Below are 17,459 nucleotides of genomic sequence, written 5' to 3' on the forward strand. Positions count from 1 at the left end.
ATGGTCTGAAGTTATGATCTGAACACATGCTTGAAGATTTGATATTAAAGCCTAATATCTCTACAAAACCTGTGGCTAGCCACTCATTATGGACAGTCACATAAACTATGTGAAGTTTAAGGCAAGTTATTGTATGGCTGCATGATCATACCCTGGCCTAACATAATACATATCAAATATACATACCGGTAGCTAAATTTATTTAAATAATGAAAAACCGTTGGTTTAGAATTATAAATAATAATACCATGAAATACCATCTGACCAGACATTCTACAGAATGGAATGTCAATGTTTTATTGTCGGATATGTTACAGTCTTATGAAAAGAAACAACCGTGACCAGTCAGAAGAATATTCAGTGCATTTCGTCACCACATGAAGATTCCTAGATTTATTTTTCCTCAAAGTAGGAATCCAAGTTTCATTTTAATTGAATGAGATGTGCCAAAAATAAGTGCTTTCTACCACATCCTTTTATCCAGAATAAAGCCACAATCCTAACTGAATAAAAATGAGTGTTTTGTTTGTTTGTATACACATTAATTGCAATTGACGTAAAAAAAAAAGGAAAAAAAAAAAGAATCTCAACCAACCATGGCACATAATGGCTGACCAACCTGTCTCGCCTCCAAACACCTTAATATTCAAAATATCCCACACAACCAAACAGAAACAATAATTTCACAAAAACTGCAAGTCCTTCAAGTCTCTGCCAGAGGAATCAAGCAACCAGCACCCCGATTTTCAACCCCTTTGTCCTAAACGGCCAAATTTACAATCTCTTTTACTTTAACCCCCCAAACACTTCTGCTTTTAGTCAGACTTCTCCTTCTCTTTCATGTGTAGGAAGACGATGCTGAAGACGAACAGTCCTGCCATCATGGAGAAAACGCTGGCATAGTACGGGTAGGCTGAGGGGATGAAACGCTCGTACTGCGTGTGCTGCAGTGGACGGACGGACACCTATGGTGGAGGAAACCATAAGGAAGTTAGTTGCTTGGCAGTCTAAACAAGGTTCTTTGATGAATATTAGGGTTCTTCCCAGGCACGCATTAATGCAGGCAAACAAAAACATGTACAGCATAACCCATAGTCGAAAACAAAAGGGCAGCTTTACTCTCCCTGCACTGGGAGATACATTTCGAATACTATGACACCTAAATATTTAGCTTTTCTTTGACTATTTTAGGACATACGATTTGTTGACTTTGGTAATGTTTGAAAAAGTTTTGATATAAAATATTCCCCAAGTACACAATACCTGCAAGAAATAACTAAATGTGGCAATGGCACATTGATGATTACATAGGTTCATGTAGTGGTTCCCAAACTGTGGTGCGTGCACTAGAGCTGGGATACCCGACCGAAACCCGACGGGTCCCGTCGGTACCCGACGGGTCGGGCTAGGGTAAGGCTCATTATCATAATTGGTCGTCGGGCTTCGGTTCGGGCAACCATGCTGTTGATATATAGAAAATAAAGTGTAAATATGAATAAAAACGAACCGACTAGTCTGTCTCTCTGTGTGTTTCCTGGTTAACCAGGACGCATGGTGCACTTTAGAGTAGCCTTTATATTAAGGTGGTGCAGCGTGTCAATGCTCTGTCTACTCTGCAAGCAGCAGCACCGCTTGCAACTTGCAACAACGCAAGCTTGCAACGCACATGCTGCAAGCAGCAGCAGCGAACGTAGCCCCATGTGAAATTGTGAACCTCAGTTCACTACGCCTAATTCTGTAGGTCTGAAGCTACAGAATGATCGTAGGGATCCGAGGCTACATTATATGGGGCGCAGCTGGAAGAACCACTGAAGAGAGGAGGACGGCGTTAGCCTAGGTTGAACTCACCCACGGCGGATGCGATCCTCCTCCTCCATGACAACATGTAAACCGCGATTTTTGGATTAATATAAATAGTTTGATTTATTAGATGTTGAACAGTGAAGAGTTGAGTAGTTACTTGATCCTGCCCATGGACCATGGCAAATTAGGCTACCAATAATCACCTCCCGCTGGCGTGGATTGTTTGATTGAATAGCAGTTTGCAACTTTGCACGAACAAGCTGTGTGGATTAAATATTGCCAATGCAGAGTTGCCGATGTCAAATCAATCATCAATGCTGGTATAAAACTGCAGGAGTGTGTGTGTGACTGTGTGTGTGTGTGTGTGTGTGTGTGTGTGTGTGTAATAATGACGGTGTGTATGCAACTGACTGCGCACAGTGCTGTGCAGTGTGCTTTGTAGTGTGCACGGCGTGTTATACTATAGCTATTGATTAATCAACGTAGTAGGCTAGGCTATATAAAACGGACCCATTTCATGGTCATTTACAAGACATATAGTGTGGCATAATATGTCTAAAGGTAACAACCAGGCAAGCTGTATGCTGTCAGTGGAATTATTAAAGTGCCTTCCTCAACAACAAAAAAAGTGTCGGGTATCGGGCACGGGCCAGGCGCATATATTAATAATTAAGGTCGGGCTCGTTTCGGTTTGGACACAAAGCTGTCGGTGACGGGTTCGGTTCGGGTAGTATAAAGTCGGCCCGATCCCACCTCTAGCGTGCACCCCTTGTGGTGCGCGAGCGCCTTCCAGGGGGTGTGCGACATGACATGCTATGGTTTTATTTAAAATGTATTAACATATTATGCCAATATATGGCAGGTATATGCAGAATATAGCCTATGCTGCAGTATGTGCCATATTAAGGTTCATATGTGCATATATGTGGTTAAATATGAAATATATGTCTCTATATAGCTTATGCAACTTATATTTACATGTGGGGGGGTGCGTCAGGTAGATCGGGAGATAACAGGGGGTGCATGGCCAAAAAGCTTTGGGAACTGCTGATATTGTACAGTACGTGGGTCAAATATTCAAGGATGGTGGAAAATACAATAAAATTACATAGACTTAGCAGGGGGGCTGCGACTGTCAACTTGACAAAATTTGATTAGATTTTTTTATAATCGACTAAATCAGTTAGTCTGATTAACCACTTAATCCCTATTTTATACTTACAAAGTTGTGAAAATAACCATCCAAAAGCGCATAACACATTACACGACGCAAAACAACACATTATGAGCTTGTAGAATGAAAGTAGGTTATTATTATTTATAATATTAAAAGGCTTTGTTCCGTTATCTGTTGCAGTACAGGACAAGTGGTTTCATTTTCATTGCCAGAACTTTCTCAGTGTCGCTGCTAATGCTATACAAAATGTCTTGTTTTTTTAAAGATTTGTTCTTGGCTTTTCTTCCTTTATTGATAGTATCAAGTGAAGACGTACAGGAAAGAGGGAGACACATGCATGTCGTCATGAACGGGACTCGAACACGCAGCATGCGCCTGGACCGCTAGGCCAGCGGGCGCCCATTGAGACAATAAAAATGAATCAATTCAGTTCCACATTACCAATTCATAATTATTTATTTTTAGCATGGGTCGTATGTGATCGTTTCCCATTGTCTAAGCACTTTATAATAATAAAAAAAAGTGTTCCACTTCCAATAAATAAAGTTATTATGTCATGTACCTGAGTGGATGAGTAGAGGTGTGTAAATCCCAGTCTGTTGTAATCCACCTTGAACTGGAAGACTCCGTACACATCAGGCAGTTTGAACTGGACACTGTATTTGTCTCCTGTTGAAATGACGTTTTAGCAGTCATAATTGTGTAACTTTGGAAATGTATTCAAAACTTTAGTATTCAATAATAGAGATGCACGATATTGACATTTTGGCTGATTTCTTTTCATTTTCAAAGCCATCAACGGTCACATAATTATTGCTTCAATATTGGTGAAACATCGGTCAATATCGGTGAAATGTCTCTCAATAATGGGGCAAAGAATATCAGTCAAAAAACACCAGAATTATTTTTGATTCAATAACGATCTTGCATTTTTAATGAAATATCGTCCGATATCGATATGCTACCGATAATATGAATTGTGTATTAATATTCAATACGACTTACCAAGGTTACAGAGATGTTGCATACTTATTCTATCATTTAAGTAATCGTGTTCAGTGTAGTTTGTATATTGTCACTGTTGGGCTTTTCAGTAAATAGGAAAAAAATAACCTGTGTTCCAATGGATCTGATGGAGTCATTATTATGGAGTTCTTGTTCATACTTTAATGATTCAATTAAAAATAGACTTAAGCACTTTCACTTTCAAAATGTTCGCAGGCTTACAACGGAACATGTTGAGAGCTTGTAGGTTTGGTAATTATTGCTACTTGTGTGACACTGAACGACAAAGTCCAGGTATTAATTTACAAAAAGAACATAAAAAGTTGAAATATGCGGAGATACGTTTCTGATATGAAAACTAGGGGTTACGTATGTAACCTAGGTTCTATAATGGCGAGCAAGGCTGCTCACTATGGGAGTTGACGCCCCCTGGCGTAAACACAGAAGCACTACAAATAAACTCACAGACTTTTAGGCTGGGACTTTAGACGTGATGACGTTGAAGACCCCGCCCGCCGGGTGCACCTTATAAGCGTGCCTCAGCGTCACGTCTCCATTCGATAACAATTGTTCTCTTCTCAAGCAATCAAGAAGGGAATCTTGGTGAGCAGCCTTGCTCGCCATTATAGAACCTAGGTTACATACGTAACCCCTAGTTCTATTAATTGGCTTCGCAAGGCTGCTCACTATGGGAGACTTCATTAACTCCCTTATTGTCATCACGAAGTCTGGACCCCTAGGGCCCGTACCTTTATCTGTGAGCAAAGGACCACAGTACGTCCCTCAACAGGACTACTGTACCCCAACGGGAAGGCCAATCAGACCTAAGTCTGCAAATGTGCCTAAGAGGGGCCGACAGAACAACCGTCTTAACGCCCTGGAGAAGACCAACGTCCCCCGCGGGGAACCAAGTCTCTCCACCTAACTGGAGGCCACGCCCAGGACCGCATGCGCCACTGGCGCTGCTGTCACATCCAGTCTATAGAAGGTGGCAAAGGTGGAAGACGACGCCCAACTTGCAGCGGAACAAACATCCTGAACAGAGACCCCCCTACAGAGGGCCCAGGATGATGCCATACCTCTCGTGGAATGTGCTCTCAACCCTACGGGAGGCACCATATCCCTACCAGAGTAGGCCCGCTCTATAGCCTCCACGATCCACTGGGAAAGCCTAACCTTTGAGATAGGCAGTCCCACAGTCTTGGGATCCCAGGAGACAAACAGTTGTGTAGTCTTCCTCGTCACCTGAGTCCTGTCCAAATACAACCTCAATGCCCTTATCGGACAGAGGTTATGCCTCCTCCTATCCTCCTCAGAGGCAAAGGGGGGCGGACAGAACGCCGCCAAGTCCACCGGAACCGGGGCAGCTAGGCGGTTCTTAGGTAAAAATGCCGGATTGGTCTTAATGACCACCCTTGCATCCCCATTGAACCTCATGCATTCCGCACTCGTGGACAAAGCATGGATATCACTGACCCTTTTAGCGGTCACCAAAGCTAATAACAACGCTGTCTTCAGCGACAATAGCTTCATACTCAAACCCTCCAAGGGCTCAAACGGTGGCCGGGACAGAGAGTCCAAAACCAAAGCAAGGTCCCACGAGGGGACCAGAGACTTGGTCACCGGATGAAGGTGGCTAGCCCCCTTCATGAACTGGCGCACCAGCGGGAGCTGGCCCACCGTCTTGTCCTCAAACCCGATGTGGCAGGCTGAGATAGCAGCCAGATACACCTTGACAGTACTAAAGGCCCTGCCTTTGTCCAAGAGATCCTGGAGGAACGACAGAACGACCCTTACTGGTGCTTGAAATGGCACAACCTGAGCCGGTGAACACCAGTCTTCAAACAACCGCCACCTCATATCATAAGCATCCCTGGTCGACTGCGCCCTCGCACACTGAATAGTGTCGATGACGCTCTGGGGAAGACCCTCCGCGCCAAGATTCAACCTCTCACGGGCCAAGCCCAGAGGTCTAGATCTTCTGGCCGTGGGTGGAATATCTCGCCTTCCGCCTGGGTCAATAGGTCCCTGCGCAACGGAAGCTGCCAGGGCCGACCGTACAGGAGAGGGACTATGTCCGACCTCCAAGAGCCCCATCCTGGGGCCACCAGGATTACTGACAGGCGCTGTGTCCTCACCCTCTCCAACGTGGGAAGGATGAGAGACAACGGGGGAAACGCATAAAGTAGGCCCTGGGGCCAACGATGCGCCAAGGCATCCAAACCTAGCGGAGCCGTCCCTGCTATGGAGAAGAACAGAGGACACTTGCTGTTCTCTTCCGACGCAAACAGATCCACTCGTGGCTCGCCGAACCTCTCACACAACTGTCTGGCCACTGTTTTGTGCAGTGACCAAGCCGCATAGAGGTATCGGCCCCTGGACAACAGATCCGCTCCCGTGTTCTGGAGTCCCGGAACGTGGGAGGCTCTGACTGAAAGGAGGTGCTCGTCGCACCATAACGTCAGTCTGTGTGCTAGCGCATGCAGTTTGGTGGACCGTAGGCCCCCCTGCTTGTTGATATAGCACATCGTTGTTGTGTTGTCCGTCCTGCCCAGGACATGGGAACCGCTGATGAAACGTTCGAAATGTTGTAACGCCAACATTACCGCCATCAGCTCCAGGTAATTTATGTGGGCAGACCTGATGCTGCCACTCCATACCCCCCTGGCCGTCCTGCCTTCGTGGGTGGCACCCCACCCAGACAGGCTGGCGTCCGTCGTGAGTACTTTCCGGGATACGACCATCCCCATACTCACGCCTTCCGAGAGGAATTGAGCGCCTCTCCACTGGCGTAATGCCTCGAAGCAACCCACCGACACGTTCACAAGATGATGACAACGGTGTTGTCTTACACCCAGTGACTGCATCATGCGCAGCAGAGCCTTGCTCGTGAGCATTTTGAAGCGAAACGCTCTCAAATAGCCGTTCAGAGCCCGTAGGTCTAGAATGGGCCGCATGCCCCCCCCTTTCTTCTTCACGAGAAAGTAGCGGGGGTAAAACCCGGTGTTGCTCTGCTCCATGGGCACCACACGTATAGCCTTCTTCTCCAAGAGAGACGTTATCTCGCCCTGGAGAACCTCGGCTGCCTGACCACTCGCTTGCGAGAACAGAACGTTCCCACAAGTGGGAGGTCTTCTGGCAAACTGTAGTTTGTAACCCTTCGAGATGGTGTTCAACACCCACGGATGAACACCACAACGATTCCACTCCTGTAGACACAGTGCCAGAGGGGTTGAAGCCAGCTCCGCACCTTTTTGTGGTGGAGCGGCGCCTCCTTCGGTCAGAACCCGGGCCTGGGGCCTCTGTCCTGCAGTATGGACCTGGGGCTCTGGGGCTGTGTCCACGGCAGTTACACTTGTATTTCGGCCGACAGCCCTGGGCCCCCTCGAGGGCCCGGGCTGCTGGCCCATCCCCTTGAGTTTCGAGTGACGATTCAAAAGACCGGTTCTCAGTAGAGAACACTGCTGTATTAAGAAAAGTGGTGGCACGGAAAAAACTGGAGAGACATTTGTTCCCAAGAAACAAGTCCTCTTTCCGCCTACACCAAGCGCTTCCGGCATGAGGCCCGTGGCCACTATGCTGCGCTTCAGAGAAACTCGGGGAAGGGTGGGGGAGACAGTGTCCGATGTCTCCCCGTGGGGCAGGTCTGGTTATTTCGCCTTCCCGCCAGGTGGCCCTCTTGCCGTGGCCCCTTTGCGGGGGCCGCCGGCCGGAGAAGCCGAGGGGCGCTTGGGCCTGTCGGTCTTCTTGCGGCTGCGAGGTGGGCGGGAAGCTGAGGACGCCGCTGACGGAGCCCTCTGAGCAGCGGGGACCTTGAAGGCGCTCCTCCTGGACCTGGAACGATTGTCCCTGTCCATGGTGCGCTCGTAGGTCGGCCTGTAGGGCTGAGCCTGCTTGGGTCGTGCTCCAGACGCCGGGAGACAGGCGCCGATGACCTCCGTGTCATTCTTCGTCTGTCCGTCGCGGGAGCGCATCTCCTCGAGCATGGACGCGAAGAGTGTCGATGTGGAAACTTTCTGTTTCAGAGGGGTACGTCCCACTTTGGGGGACAGCTCCAGCCACCTGGCCCTCTCGAGGACCAGGAGTCTCGCCATAGTTCCGCCCACCATCTCTGTCTGGGCCTGAGTGAGACGGAGGAGCTCAAGGTGCAGGCGCCTCAATTCAGCCATGTCGTCGGGGGTAGGCTCGTCTCCCGCTTCCAACAGGACATGAGACGCGGACCCTTGCAGAAGGGTCGCGGCGTTCAGTGCTCTGGCCGCAGTTGAGGCGCACTTATAGGCAGCCTTATTAATTTTGGAGTCGTCCTTGTCCGAAGGCAAGGAGAAGTCCGGGTCCTCGTGGAAGACATTGGGGTTGACACCCATGAGCCACCCGGCAAAGGACTTGTCCATCGGCGGCATGGCCTCGAGGCCAAGCTGCCGTTGTCCCGCGCAGTCCAGCAGCTTCATGCCTCCGCCCAGGGAGGCGGAAGCCGAGTAAGGCTGTCCCCAGGACAGCATGAGGGATTTCAGGAACCCGTCAGAGGGGGATCTCAGCCTTGGCCTGGGACTTCGCTGGGTTGCCTTGAATCTTCTTGCGAAACTGTTCGCATATGGTGTCCTTAGCCACCGGAGGTTCAAGACTGGCCGGCCAGGCCAGACCACAGCGGATCGTGGCCTTCTTGAACAGATCGACTATGTCAGTGTTGTCATAGTGGAGCTGCGGTTCAGCCGGAGCAGCTGGAGCCGTCGGAGCTGCAACGGTGTCGGCCGATGCAACTCCAGCAGCAACTGGCGCTGCAATGGGGGCGGCGACAACGGCCGCTTGAGCGGCCGTGGCGACCGGAGGCGGCTCTGCCACCTCGGCGTCGCTCTCGTCGCTGCTCTCCCCATCATCCTCCCCCTTGTCGGAGGTGTAGGAGGATGCTGAGTCCTGAGGTGAGGACTCCCCAGAGTCCATCTCAGCGTTGTCCACTCTTGGAGCCTGCACCACGTCCGCGTTGTCATCCGCGAGAATGACAACGTCGGGGGCGTCGGGGAGTGGAGCGTCCATGTCGGCGGACCACTGCCTGGCTCCTTGTCTCAGAGCGTTGTTGTAGGCCCTCCGTGCAATAGATGTTGCAACGGCGTGGGCCGCGTCCGCTAGGGCGCGACGGCGTCGACGACGGGCCTTGGTCGGAGACTCAGACATCTTAGAAGCTAAGATGCACGTGGAAGCAAAAAACAAGGCAAGAGGGGCCGAGTTTAGCAGGCAGCCACGAAATCCGTGAACAAAACAAGCTACAAACAAGGCTCGCCGGTTTAAGAACCCGGGTTACGTACGTAACCTTCAATTCTAATAACCAGTCCTACAAGGCTGCGTGCCTGTAGGCGCCGAGTTGGTAGGTTGTCACGTTACAGTGATGCAGTGGGTGTTGCCACTCACTGCATAAGACGCCACGTGCGTGTGGAAGCTGAGAATAGAGCTATTGTTAGCTTCTATCAGAGACGTCACACAGCGTGGAAACCAAACAGTATTATCACTAAGTGCTGTTCAGGTTAGTAGGCAGCCACGTAAAAGTGGAAGCTAGGACAGGGCTATCACTAGCTGCTGCGAATGGATCGTCACTTTTTTCTTGTAAAGCCAAGAACTACGTGGACAAACAAGCCACAAACAAGGCTCGCCGGTTTACGAACCTGGGTTACGTAAGTAACCTCAAATTCTAATAACCAGTCCTACGAGGCTGCGTGCCTGTAGGCGCCGAGTTGGTAGGTTGTCACGTTACAGTGATGCAGTGGGTGTTGCCACTCACCGCATAAGACGCCTCGTGCGTGTGGAAGCTGAGAATAGAGCTATTGTTAGCTTCTATCAGAGACGTCACACATCAGAGACGTCACACAAAGTGGTAGCCAAACAGAAATATTACTATATCCTGCCTAGGTTACCCCTCCGTCGCGGGCTTGAAAAGCCGCGAGACGTACGTGTGTCGGCAAGGGCGTGCTATTAATAGCCGCCGCTAACGCCGCCGCACGTGTGGAGGCTAACAAAGGGTTGCACCGCTCGTAGCTCTTCACACGCACACACGTTCGAGGGCCACGCGGTCGCGGGCTCGTGAAAGCCACAGGACGTATGTGTGGAAGCTGAAAGAAAGCTAAGATAGCTTTATCAGACCGTCACACAGCGTGGAAGCTTAAACAGAATAAAATTATGCTGCTCAAATCACCGTCGCGGGCTTGGAAGAGCCACGGGACGCATGTGTGGAAGCTGAAAGAAAGCTAAGATAGCTTATCAGACCGTCACACAGCGTGGAAGCTTAAACAGAATAAAATTATGCTGCTCAAATCACCGTCGCGGGCTTGGAAGAGCCGCGAGACGTAGTGTGTGGCTGGAGCGGGCTGTTAGTAATCACCGCTAAAGCCGCCACACGTGTGGAAGCCAAGGAAGGGTCGCGTACCGCTCCTGGCTCTTCACACGTTCGAGACAGAATAACTTATGCTGCTCAAGTCACCGTCGCGGGCTTGGAAGAGCCGCGGGACGTTGTGTGTGGCTGGAGCGGGCTGTAGTAGTCACCGCTAAAGCCGCCACACGTGTGGAAGCCAAGGAAGGGCGCGTACCGCTCCTGGCACTTCACACGTTCGGGACCTTTAGGTCCGCGAAAGTTTGTGTGGAAGCAGAAACCTGGCTGTTGCTAGCCACGGTACAGACCGTCACACAGGTAATAAAGAATTACCTCCAAGTTAGTGTTAACTTAGTTAAAGAAAGCGGACTCACCGACTTTCTTCTTCTTGAAGCCTCTGGGATAAGCAGTTTCCGCGGTACCGAGAAGGCTTCTCGTCCTTGTGGAAATAAATCAGATACTCATCCGTGAGGGAGACTTCGTAGCGCCGTGTTATACACGTGAGAAGAGAATAACGAATGGAGACGTGACGCTGAGGCACGCTTATAAGGTGCACCCGGCGGGCGGGGTCTTCAACGTCATCACGTCTAAAGTCCCAGCCTAAAAGTCTGTGAGTTTATTTGTAGTGCTTCTGTGTTTACGCCAGGGGGCGTCAACTCCCATAGTGAGCAGCCTTGCGAAGCCAATTAATAGAACCATAGTTCCACATACCATTTTTCAAGAGGTATGTCCTGACGAAGGGGTCGATTCTCACAAACTCGAGCTGAATATCGTCTCCGTTGAAGGGAACCCACTTGCCGTCGACCAGCATCTCGATCACGACGCTGTACTCCTGTGTGAAGGAAGCTCAGGATGACCACATTCAGATGTAGAGAAAAATCAATCAACACATCTCTGTTCAGACTCAGAGCATCGTCTTTTAATTTATTTTGGGCGGGAACCCCATTTGGTGTTTTAAGCATCATGTTATACTTTAGCTATTGAAAAATAGCAGATCTACAAGCTTGTAGGTCTGCTATTTTTTAAAAATCGTGAAAATGTGGTGCAAATCTTTGAATATATATTCTTTCAGAGCGAACATTTTTAGCTCAAATATTTGCTTCTGGGGGGTCCCTGGAACAACATATTTTGAGATGGGGGTCGGAGGCCAATTACATAACATTTTTGGGGGTCCTTGACATGAAAATGTTTGATAACGACTGACATAGGAACATAGGGTTTTTCTGAAAAGACATTTGTAGAATCGTCCTCAGGTCTAAATGGGTTAATTTACTTTTTTATTCCCACGATTTAGTAACCCCATTTTTTGGGGGGGTGAGGCGGGGGGGTTCTAGGGTTCTCAGCTAAATCATTGATAGTTTAGGAACCTGATGGACCGTAACTCCAAGAGTGTACAAAAGGAACCGTGGGTTCTATTTGTACACTCTTGAAGACTAAAGGGCCTTTCAAACGGGAAGCAAGGAACGCAGGCGTTGTTGCCTGGATCAACAGGTCTGCTACAAGTCTGCTCAAGAAGGCCACAACAAAGCAAACGTAAAAAGAAAAGCTAAACAGAATCCAGGTCTGGTGAGTTGCGGGCGTGTGCACGAAACGAGCACGCGCGCAACAAATTCACGGGACCGTGCTCACGTAAATACGCTTGCGTTGTCACACCGTGACTGCTCCGCGCAAATTGAAAACGAACCATAGGCGCGTTAAATCGCTTCACGTTTGAAAGGCCCTTTATGCATACCAAGCTGGGTGTTTGAGAATCACTGGTGTATGGAACTCACCACCAGGTCGGTGATAGTATATGCTGCAGGGGGACTGATCTCTCCCACTGGATGATGGGTAACAGCTCCCACTCGGAGGACTCCCGCCTCCTTGAACACCCAGCGTGACAGTGCCTCGGCCAGCTCCATGTTTCCTGTCTGCTCGTGCCTATCAAAAGATATTTGATCATATCTATATTTATCACCATGAGGAGGAGATACTGCAAGTATCCCATTCCCAACCATGACCGTGTAATTGGCAACCCAAAACAGTCTTTATTGGAACATTCAAAGGAAACAAACACCCCTTGTCCGTAGACCCTACTGTGTGGCTGATTTGATTGTTTTAATTGCAATACTTTACCTGGTTGTAACAATTTGCTTTTTTTTATGGTCTATGAAGCCAGGTATAAAGAGTTTTAAAGAAGTGAAGCAAACAGTGATTAGCATCTTTTTTGTATTTATTTTTATCCCACAATTTTGTAACCCATTTTTCACCCCTGTGTCAATTATCTATTGTGATCCTGGGCTCTACACACCCTCCGCCAACCTGGGGAGAGCAATGGACTTGAACTCATGCTTCAGGAGATACTTGCATGCTTACATGCTTCAGCTGGATGCAATCCTACCTGGAGGGGAGAGAACAGATGGTGGAGGTGAACGGAACACTGTCCCCTCCCCTCCCAGTGAGCTGTGGCGTCCCACAAGGAAGCATACTAGGGCCTTTACTGTTCCTAATATATGTTAACGACATGACTTCAGCTTGTGACTGCAACTTGTTCCTGTTCGCAGATGACTCAGCACTGCTGGTCTCGGACAGGAACAAACTGCAGGTTGAAAAGACCCTCAGCTCTGAACTCGGTAGAATCTGCACCTGGCTCGCTGATAACAAACTATCCTTACACCTGGGAAAAACTGAATCCATCCTCTTCGGATCAAATAGTAATCTCAGCAAGGCAGATGGCTTCTTGGTTAGAGTGGGTGACAATATTATCACACGAAAAGATCAAATTACCTACCTAGGTTCCATCCTGGAGGCCAATCTTTCCGGTGATAAGATGGCCACCAACGTAATCAAAAAAGTCAATCAAAGAACAAGATTCCTTTACAGGATCTCCTCACTGGTCAGCAAAAACACCTTGAAGACCTTAACAGGAGCCCTCGTACAAGGTTTCTTTGACTATGCATCCACCTCTTGGTACCACAGCAGCTCAAAGGCCCTTAAAACAAGGCTCCAGACCTCCCAAAACAAACTGGTCAGGCTCCTACTTGGCCTCACCCCCCTCACCCCTGCCCACTTTGACAGGCTGGGATGGCTTAGGGTCGACGACAGAGTACAGCATCTTGCAATGGGTCTGGTCCACAAGATTCGATACACCACCAAGATACCCATGTACCTGTCTATATACTTCCTTAGTGTAAACGAAGTCCACACCCACAACACCAGAGGGAGTACAACAAACCATGTACACCCCAGATTCGGCACAAACAAGGGACTAAATTCTTTTCGCTCCTATGCCACCAAAATGTGGAACGCCCTACCAACAGTCATTAAGACATGTGAATCCCTTGACTCCTTCAAAACCGCTCTCAAAGGGCACCTACGGATGGCTGCAATTCGAAACTGGCCTCTGTAAAATCTGAATCCCCCCCCCCCCACCCCATTTCCCCTCACTGTATATGTATCTTTTCCCTTTTTGCTTCCTATATGATGAATTTCTGTTCTGTTCTTTAGCTACATAGAAGTGTCTATTTGTATGTCTCTAAATGTTTTGATGAATTGAACAATGTGGACCCTGTTGTAAACAAGTGTAATGCTTAATTGGGTCGTCCACTCACAGTTAACAGTCTTTGTATTGAGTTTGTGCTTAAAATGTACTGTAAATTCTACAAACTGTTAATAAATATTTCAATCAATCAATCAATCCTTCATGCATGAGTGTCCAGGTTGCTCCTTTACACCTGACAGGGGGGAGTTTCCCTGGTTGGACGTAGCGCGTGGAACCAGTTCCTTTCTGCAAAGTGATTAGCATCTTTGATATAAATTACATTCAAGAGCTGCTAGCCTTCTGAATTTCTGCTGGGGCATAAATGTTTTATCTCCATTGCCGATTAGTTTGATAATGGCGGAGAATGTTGACTTTTTAATGTAAACATTGCTATAAAGGCCAAGGGGTTGAATTAATTGCTATCCAGATTCACTACCCAGGGTGCTTTTGTTGACTTGTTCCAACTAAATATGGAACATTCCTGTAAAATAATAACCTGGGCATATCTGCAGGAACTGTTGAAAGTAATTTCAGAAAAGACTGAAGCAGCAAACATACAAGAGCAGATGTTTTCCATTTATTTATGCTAGTAACACAGCTTAAATGACACATATATAGTACTTTCAATAAAGTGCTATATGAATATCTTTATTATAGACACTGAAGGCAAAACATGGGACAGATAGGGAAGTATTGTGCATAGCAGCTTCCACTGACCAGTGGCAGCGAGAGGGGGCTTACCTTGGGGAGCCAGGCGTGGCCTTCTGCACTGGCGAGTTGAAGAAAGCATCGCTGAAGAACTGCATTGATCCGCTGAAGACCACCCTGGCATTGTTCCTGGCCTGGAGGCCAGCAATCAGCAGGGTGTTCTTGCCAACAGCATGGGGGTACTGTGGAGACCACCCAAGGTTCAAGGTTCAAGTTTATTTAGTGTCCCCGAAGGGCAAATTGGGTTGCAGCATAGACAGTACATTAAACAATGAATGAAACAGTACAAACAAACAAACTGTTCACATAGCGGATACTAGAGTACAAAGGTGCACACAACCATTAAACCACAAGGTCATTAAGAGGCAAACTGCTTTGAAATATCAATACTTTTATTTTACACCAAATGTAGCTCCATTTAAGAATCAGGCAATTACCACCACACTCTCTTTCTTCGTGGAACAGTTCTACATAGACATACAATTGGTCTTCGTTTATGTACGGAACCGTGAATAGACAATGACGTGATTTGACGCCAGCATGGTTTATTTGCACAAGCTGTAGTTTTAATGAAGATAAAGTGTAGTGTAGTGTTACTACCTGAGAGATAGGTCTGTCGGGGAAGAAGGAGTAGGAGGTAGAGGAGCCAGTGAGGATGTCAAGAACAAGAGGGTTCTCTGGGTCTGCCACCATGCTGGAAAAAAGGGAGGGGGGGGGGGTAACATTTATACATACATTTATTGTGAGTAAATCAATAACACTGCTCATTTCTAGTTTCTACACAGCAAAATCCTCTCCGTTTATTTCTTCTCCCTGGTTTTTAACTCTGAATGATCGTCAAAAGCCTGAGTCATAAAATAATTTGCCTATTCAATCTGTCTTCCCGTATGCTTGTTTTTAAATCAGACCTTGTAAAGCACTTTGGTTGACCCCTGGTCATTGTAAATGTGCTTTATAAATAAAGTTTGAGTTGAGTTGAACTCCGAGTGTACAAATGTAATCAAATAGAAACCCTTTAACCGTTTGTTAATTTATCCTTTTGTCGAGTCTGAGAGAGTGTAAAAATGTAACCAGTCAGGATTACACTGTGTAATCTTTTAGCGATACACTTACCCAACGCCCTTGAAAAGAATTGGCTTCTCGGTGGGCGTGCCTACAATGGTGGGAGCTTTCAACAGGTTCTCTGGGTCAGCAACAACCAGGGTGTGCTGCAGAGAGGGAGACGTTTGAGTCAGTCCTTTGGTACAGACCATTAAAGCAGAACTCTTTTAAATACATCATCCAAGACAAATCTAGGGCCTTCATGTTGTCTCAGGATCAATCTTGTGGCAGCAGAGCATAACGCACGCCACATTCTACGCACCTCGCCGGGATCAGACACGTCGTAGTTGTGATGGTCGATGACGGCGGTCTTCTCTTCGTCAAACTCAATGCCGCACTCACTGCCCAGCTCTCTCAGAGGATCACCTACAGATGCCAGGATGAGCATTATATTACTGTACAGAACCAAAGATTTAACTAAATGTGCAATACAAGCACACACACACACACACACACACACAGGATCTTGAAGGGCCTTAAATTGGCCAAAGCAACAGGAAACTGACCAATATCTGAGTTGGCAGCGACCAGGACATTACCACCACCATCGATGAAGGATGTGATGGTCTCTACATTGATGTTGCCGCCAAAGTCTGAAAAGAATAAAGTGGAATACGGTCTTAAATGAACCCTTGTATTAACATCTGTCGCTATATATACAAATAGAAGCTCAGAACAGTTGATTTAGGGGTCTAAGGACATTTACCTTCAACTGATGGTGAGAAGATGACCAAATGGTCATAAAGAAACTGGCCATATTTGATAAGAGACAGGGTGGGGTCGTCTGCTGTCTTGAATGATATGTCAAATCCACGGTCTGAAAAGGAAGACAAGATTTCAGCTGTACTGTACTTGACATCTCATCTACATTTTGTACGGCACCGGTCAAAGCTTTGAAAACATACGTATTCTTGTGCCTTTTTATTTAAGCAAAAATATATAGAGAGTACTTAAAGAGTACTTATTATAAATGCAAGATAAATATGGGCACTTTTGGCAAAGTGGGAGAAATGGGCATGTTTGCAAAGTGTAAATCTGTATCGAGCTCAGGGCAACATGCACAATTGCACATGCTGTAAACATTGTACAGTGTACACAGAATGCTAGCAAGCAACACATACGTCTCATCGTTTTTCCATCAGTTGATTAGAAATAGAAACGGGGGGGATAGGCCCAGTTTCCACCTAAAACAGTGCCTAGTTGTCCTCCCCAAAACACAGGACCAGACAGTTATAGTTCTCCCTTTTCTTATTCCTGCCACTGTTGAAGTTACAGATGCATTGAGACGGGTAGATACTAGACTTCCTGGACCCCGACAGTCTTGGAATGGATGCATTGGGGAAGTTTACGGTGGTAGCCTGATGATGATTTATCATTTATAATAGGTAATCGTTGCCGTACATAGCCATACAGTTAACTGTAACTGTTACAGTTATTGTGTTATATAAAACGACAGTTTATAGGCAACAGCTACCTGCCAGGCTTCGGAAGAAGATTGAATGGGTGTCTCGGATGTTCATGTTGTCCAGCAGGACGAGCGTCCTCCCGTCGGCCGCCGCTGAGCGCACCATGGCCGCCAGCACCACCAGCAACACCCCGCTGCTAAACATTGCGGACCTCCGTGCGCGCACAGCCATGGTTCCTGTGCGTTTTCTGGACGGTGATAATAATGATGCAGCAGAACTGGACCGGCCCGTCTGCGAGACTGCTGCTGTCAGTGTAAACGACGCCATTTTGCTGCAGACAGAACAGAAGTCGACGTCAGCGTTAGCAGCGGGCTACACGCACAC

General features: G+C 47.6%; 1 protein-coding gene across 1 annotated transcript; it reads right to left on the bottom strand.

The window, feature by feature from the left end:
- Nucleotides 1–254: 254 nt before the first annotated feature.
- Nucleotides 255–17,459, bottom strand: ddost (dolichyl-diphosphooligosaccharide--protein glycosyltransferase subunit (non-catalytic)). The gene is made up of 11 exons (XM_083768472.1): nucleotides 17,144–17,459; nucleotides 16,376–16,486; nucleotides 16,176–16,262; nucleotides 15,932–16,035; nucleotides 15,682–15,776; nucleotides 15,169–15,262; nucleotides 14,602–14,750; nucleotides 12,113–12,260; nucleotides 11,052–11,172; nucleotides 3,543–3,649; nucleotides 255–965 (listed from the first exon to the last, which is right to left on the bottom strand). Exons 1-11 carry the CDS (start codon nucleotides 17,400–17,402, stop codon nucleotides 816–818), a joined length of 1,425 nt encoding a protein of 474 aa, XP_083624598.1. The 5' UTR covers nucleotides 17,403–17,459; the 3' UTR covers nucleotides 255–815.

Source organism: Protomyctophum parallelum, assembly GCF_964188405.1.
Source record: "Protomyctophum parallelum genome assembly, chromosome: 7".
NCBI lineage: Eukaryota > Metazoa > Chordata > Actinopteri > Myctophiformes > Myctophidae > Protomyctophum > Protomyctophum parallelum.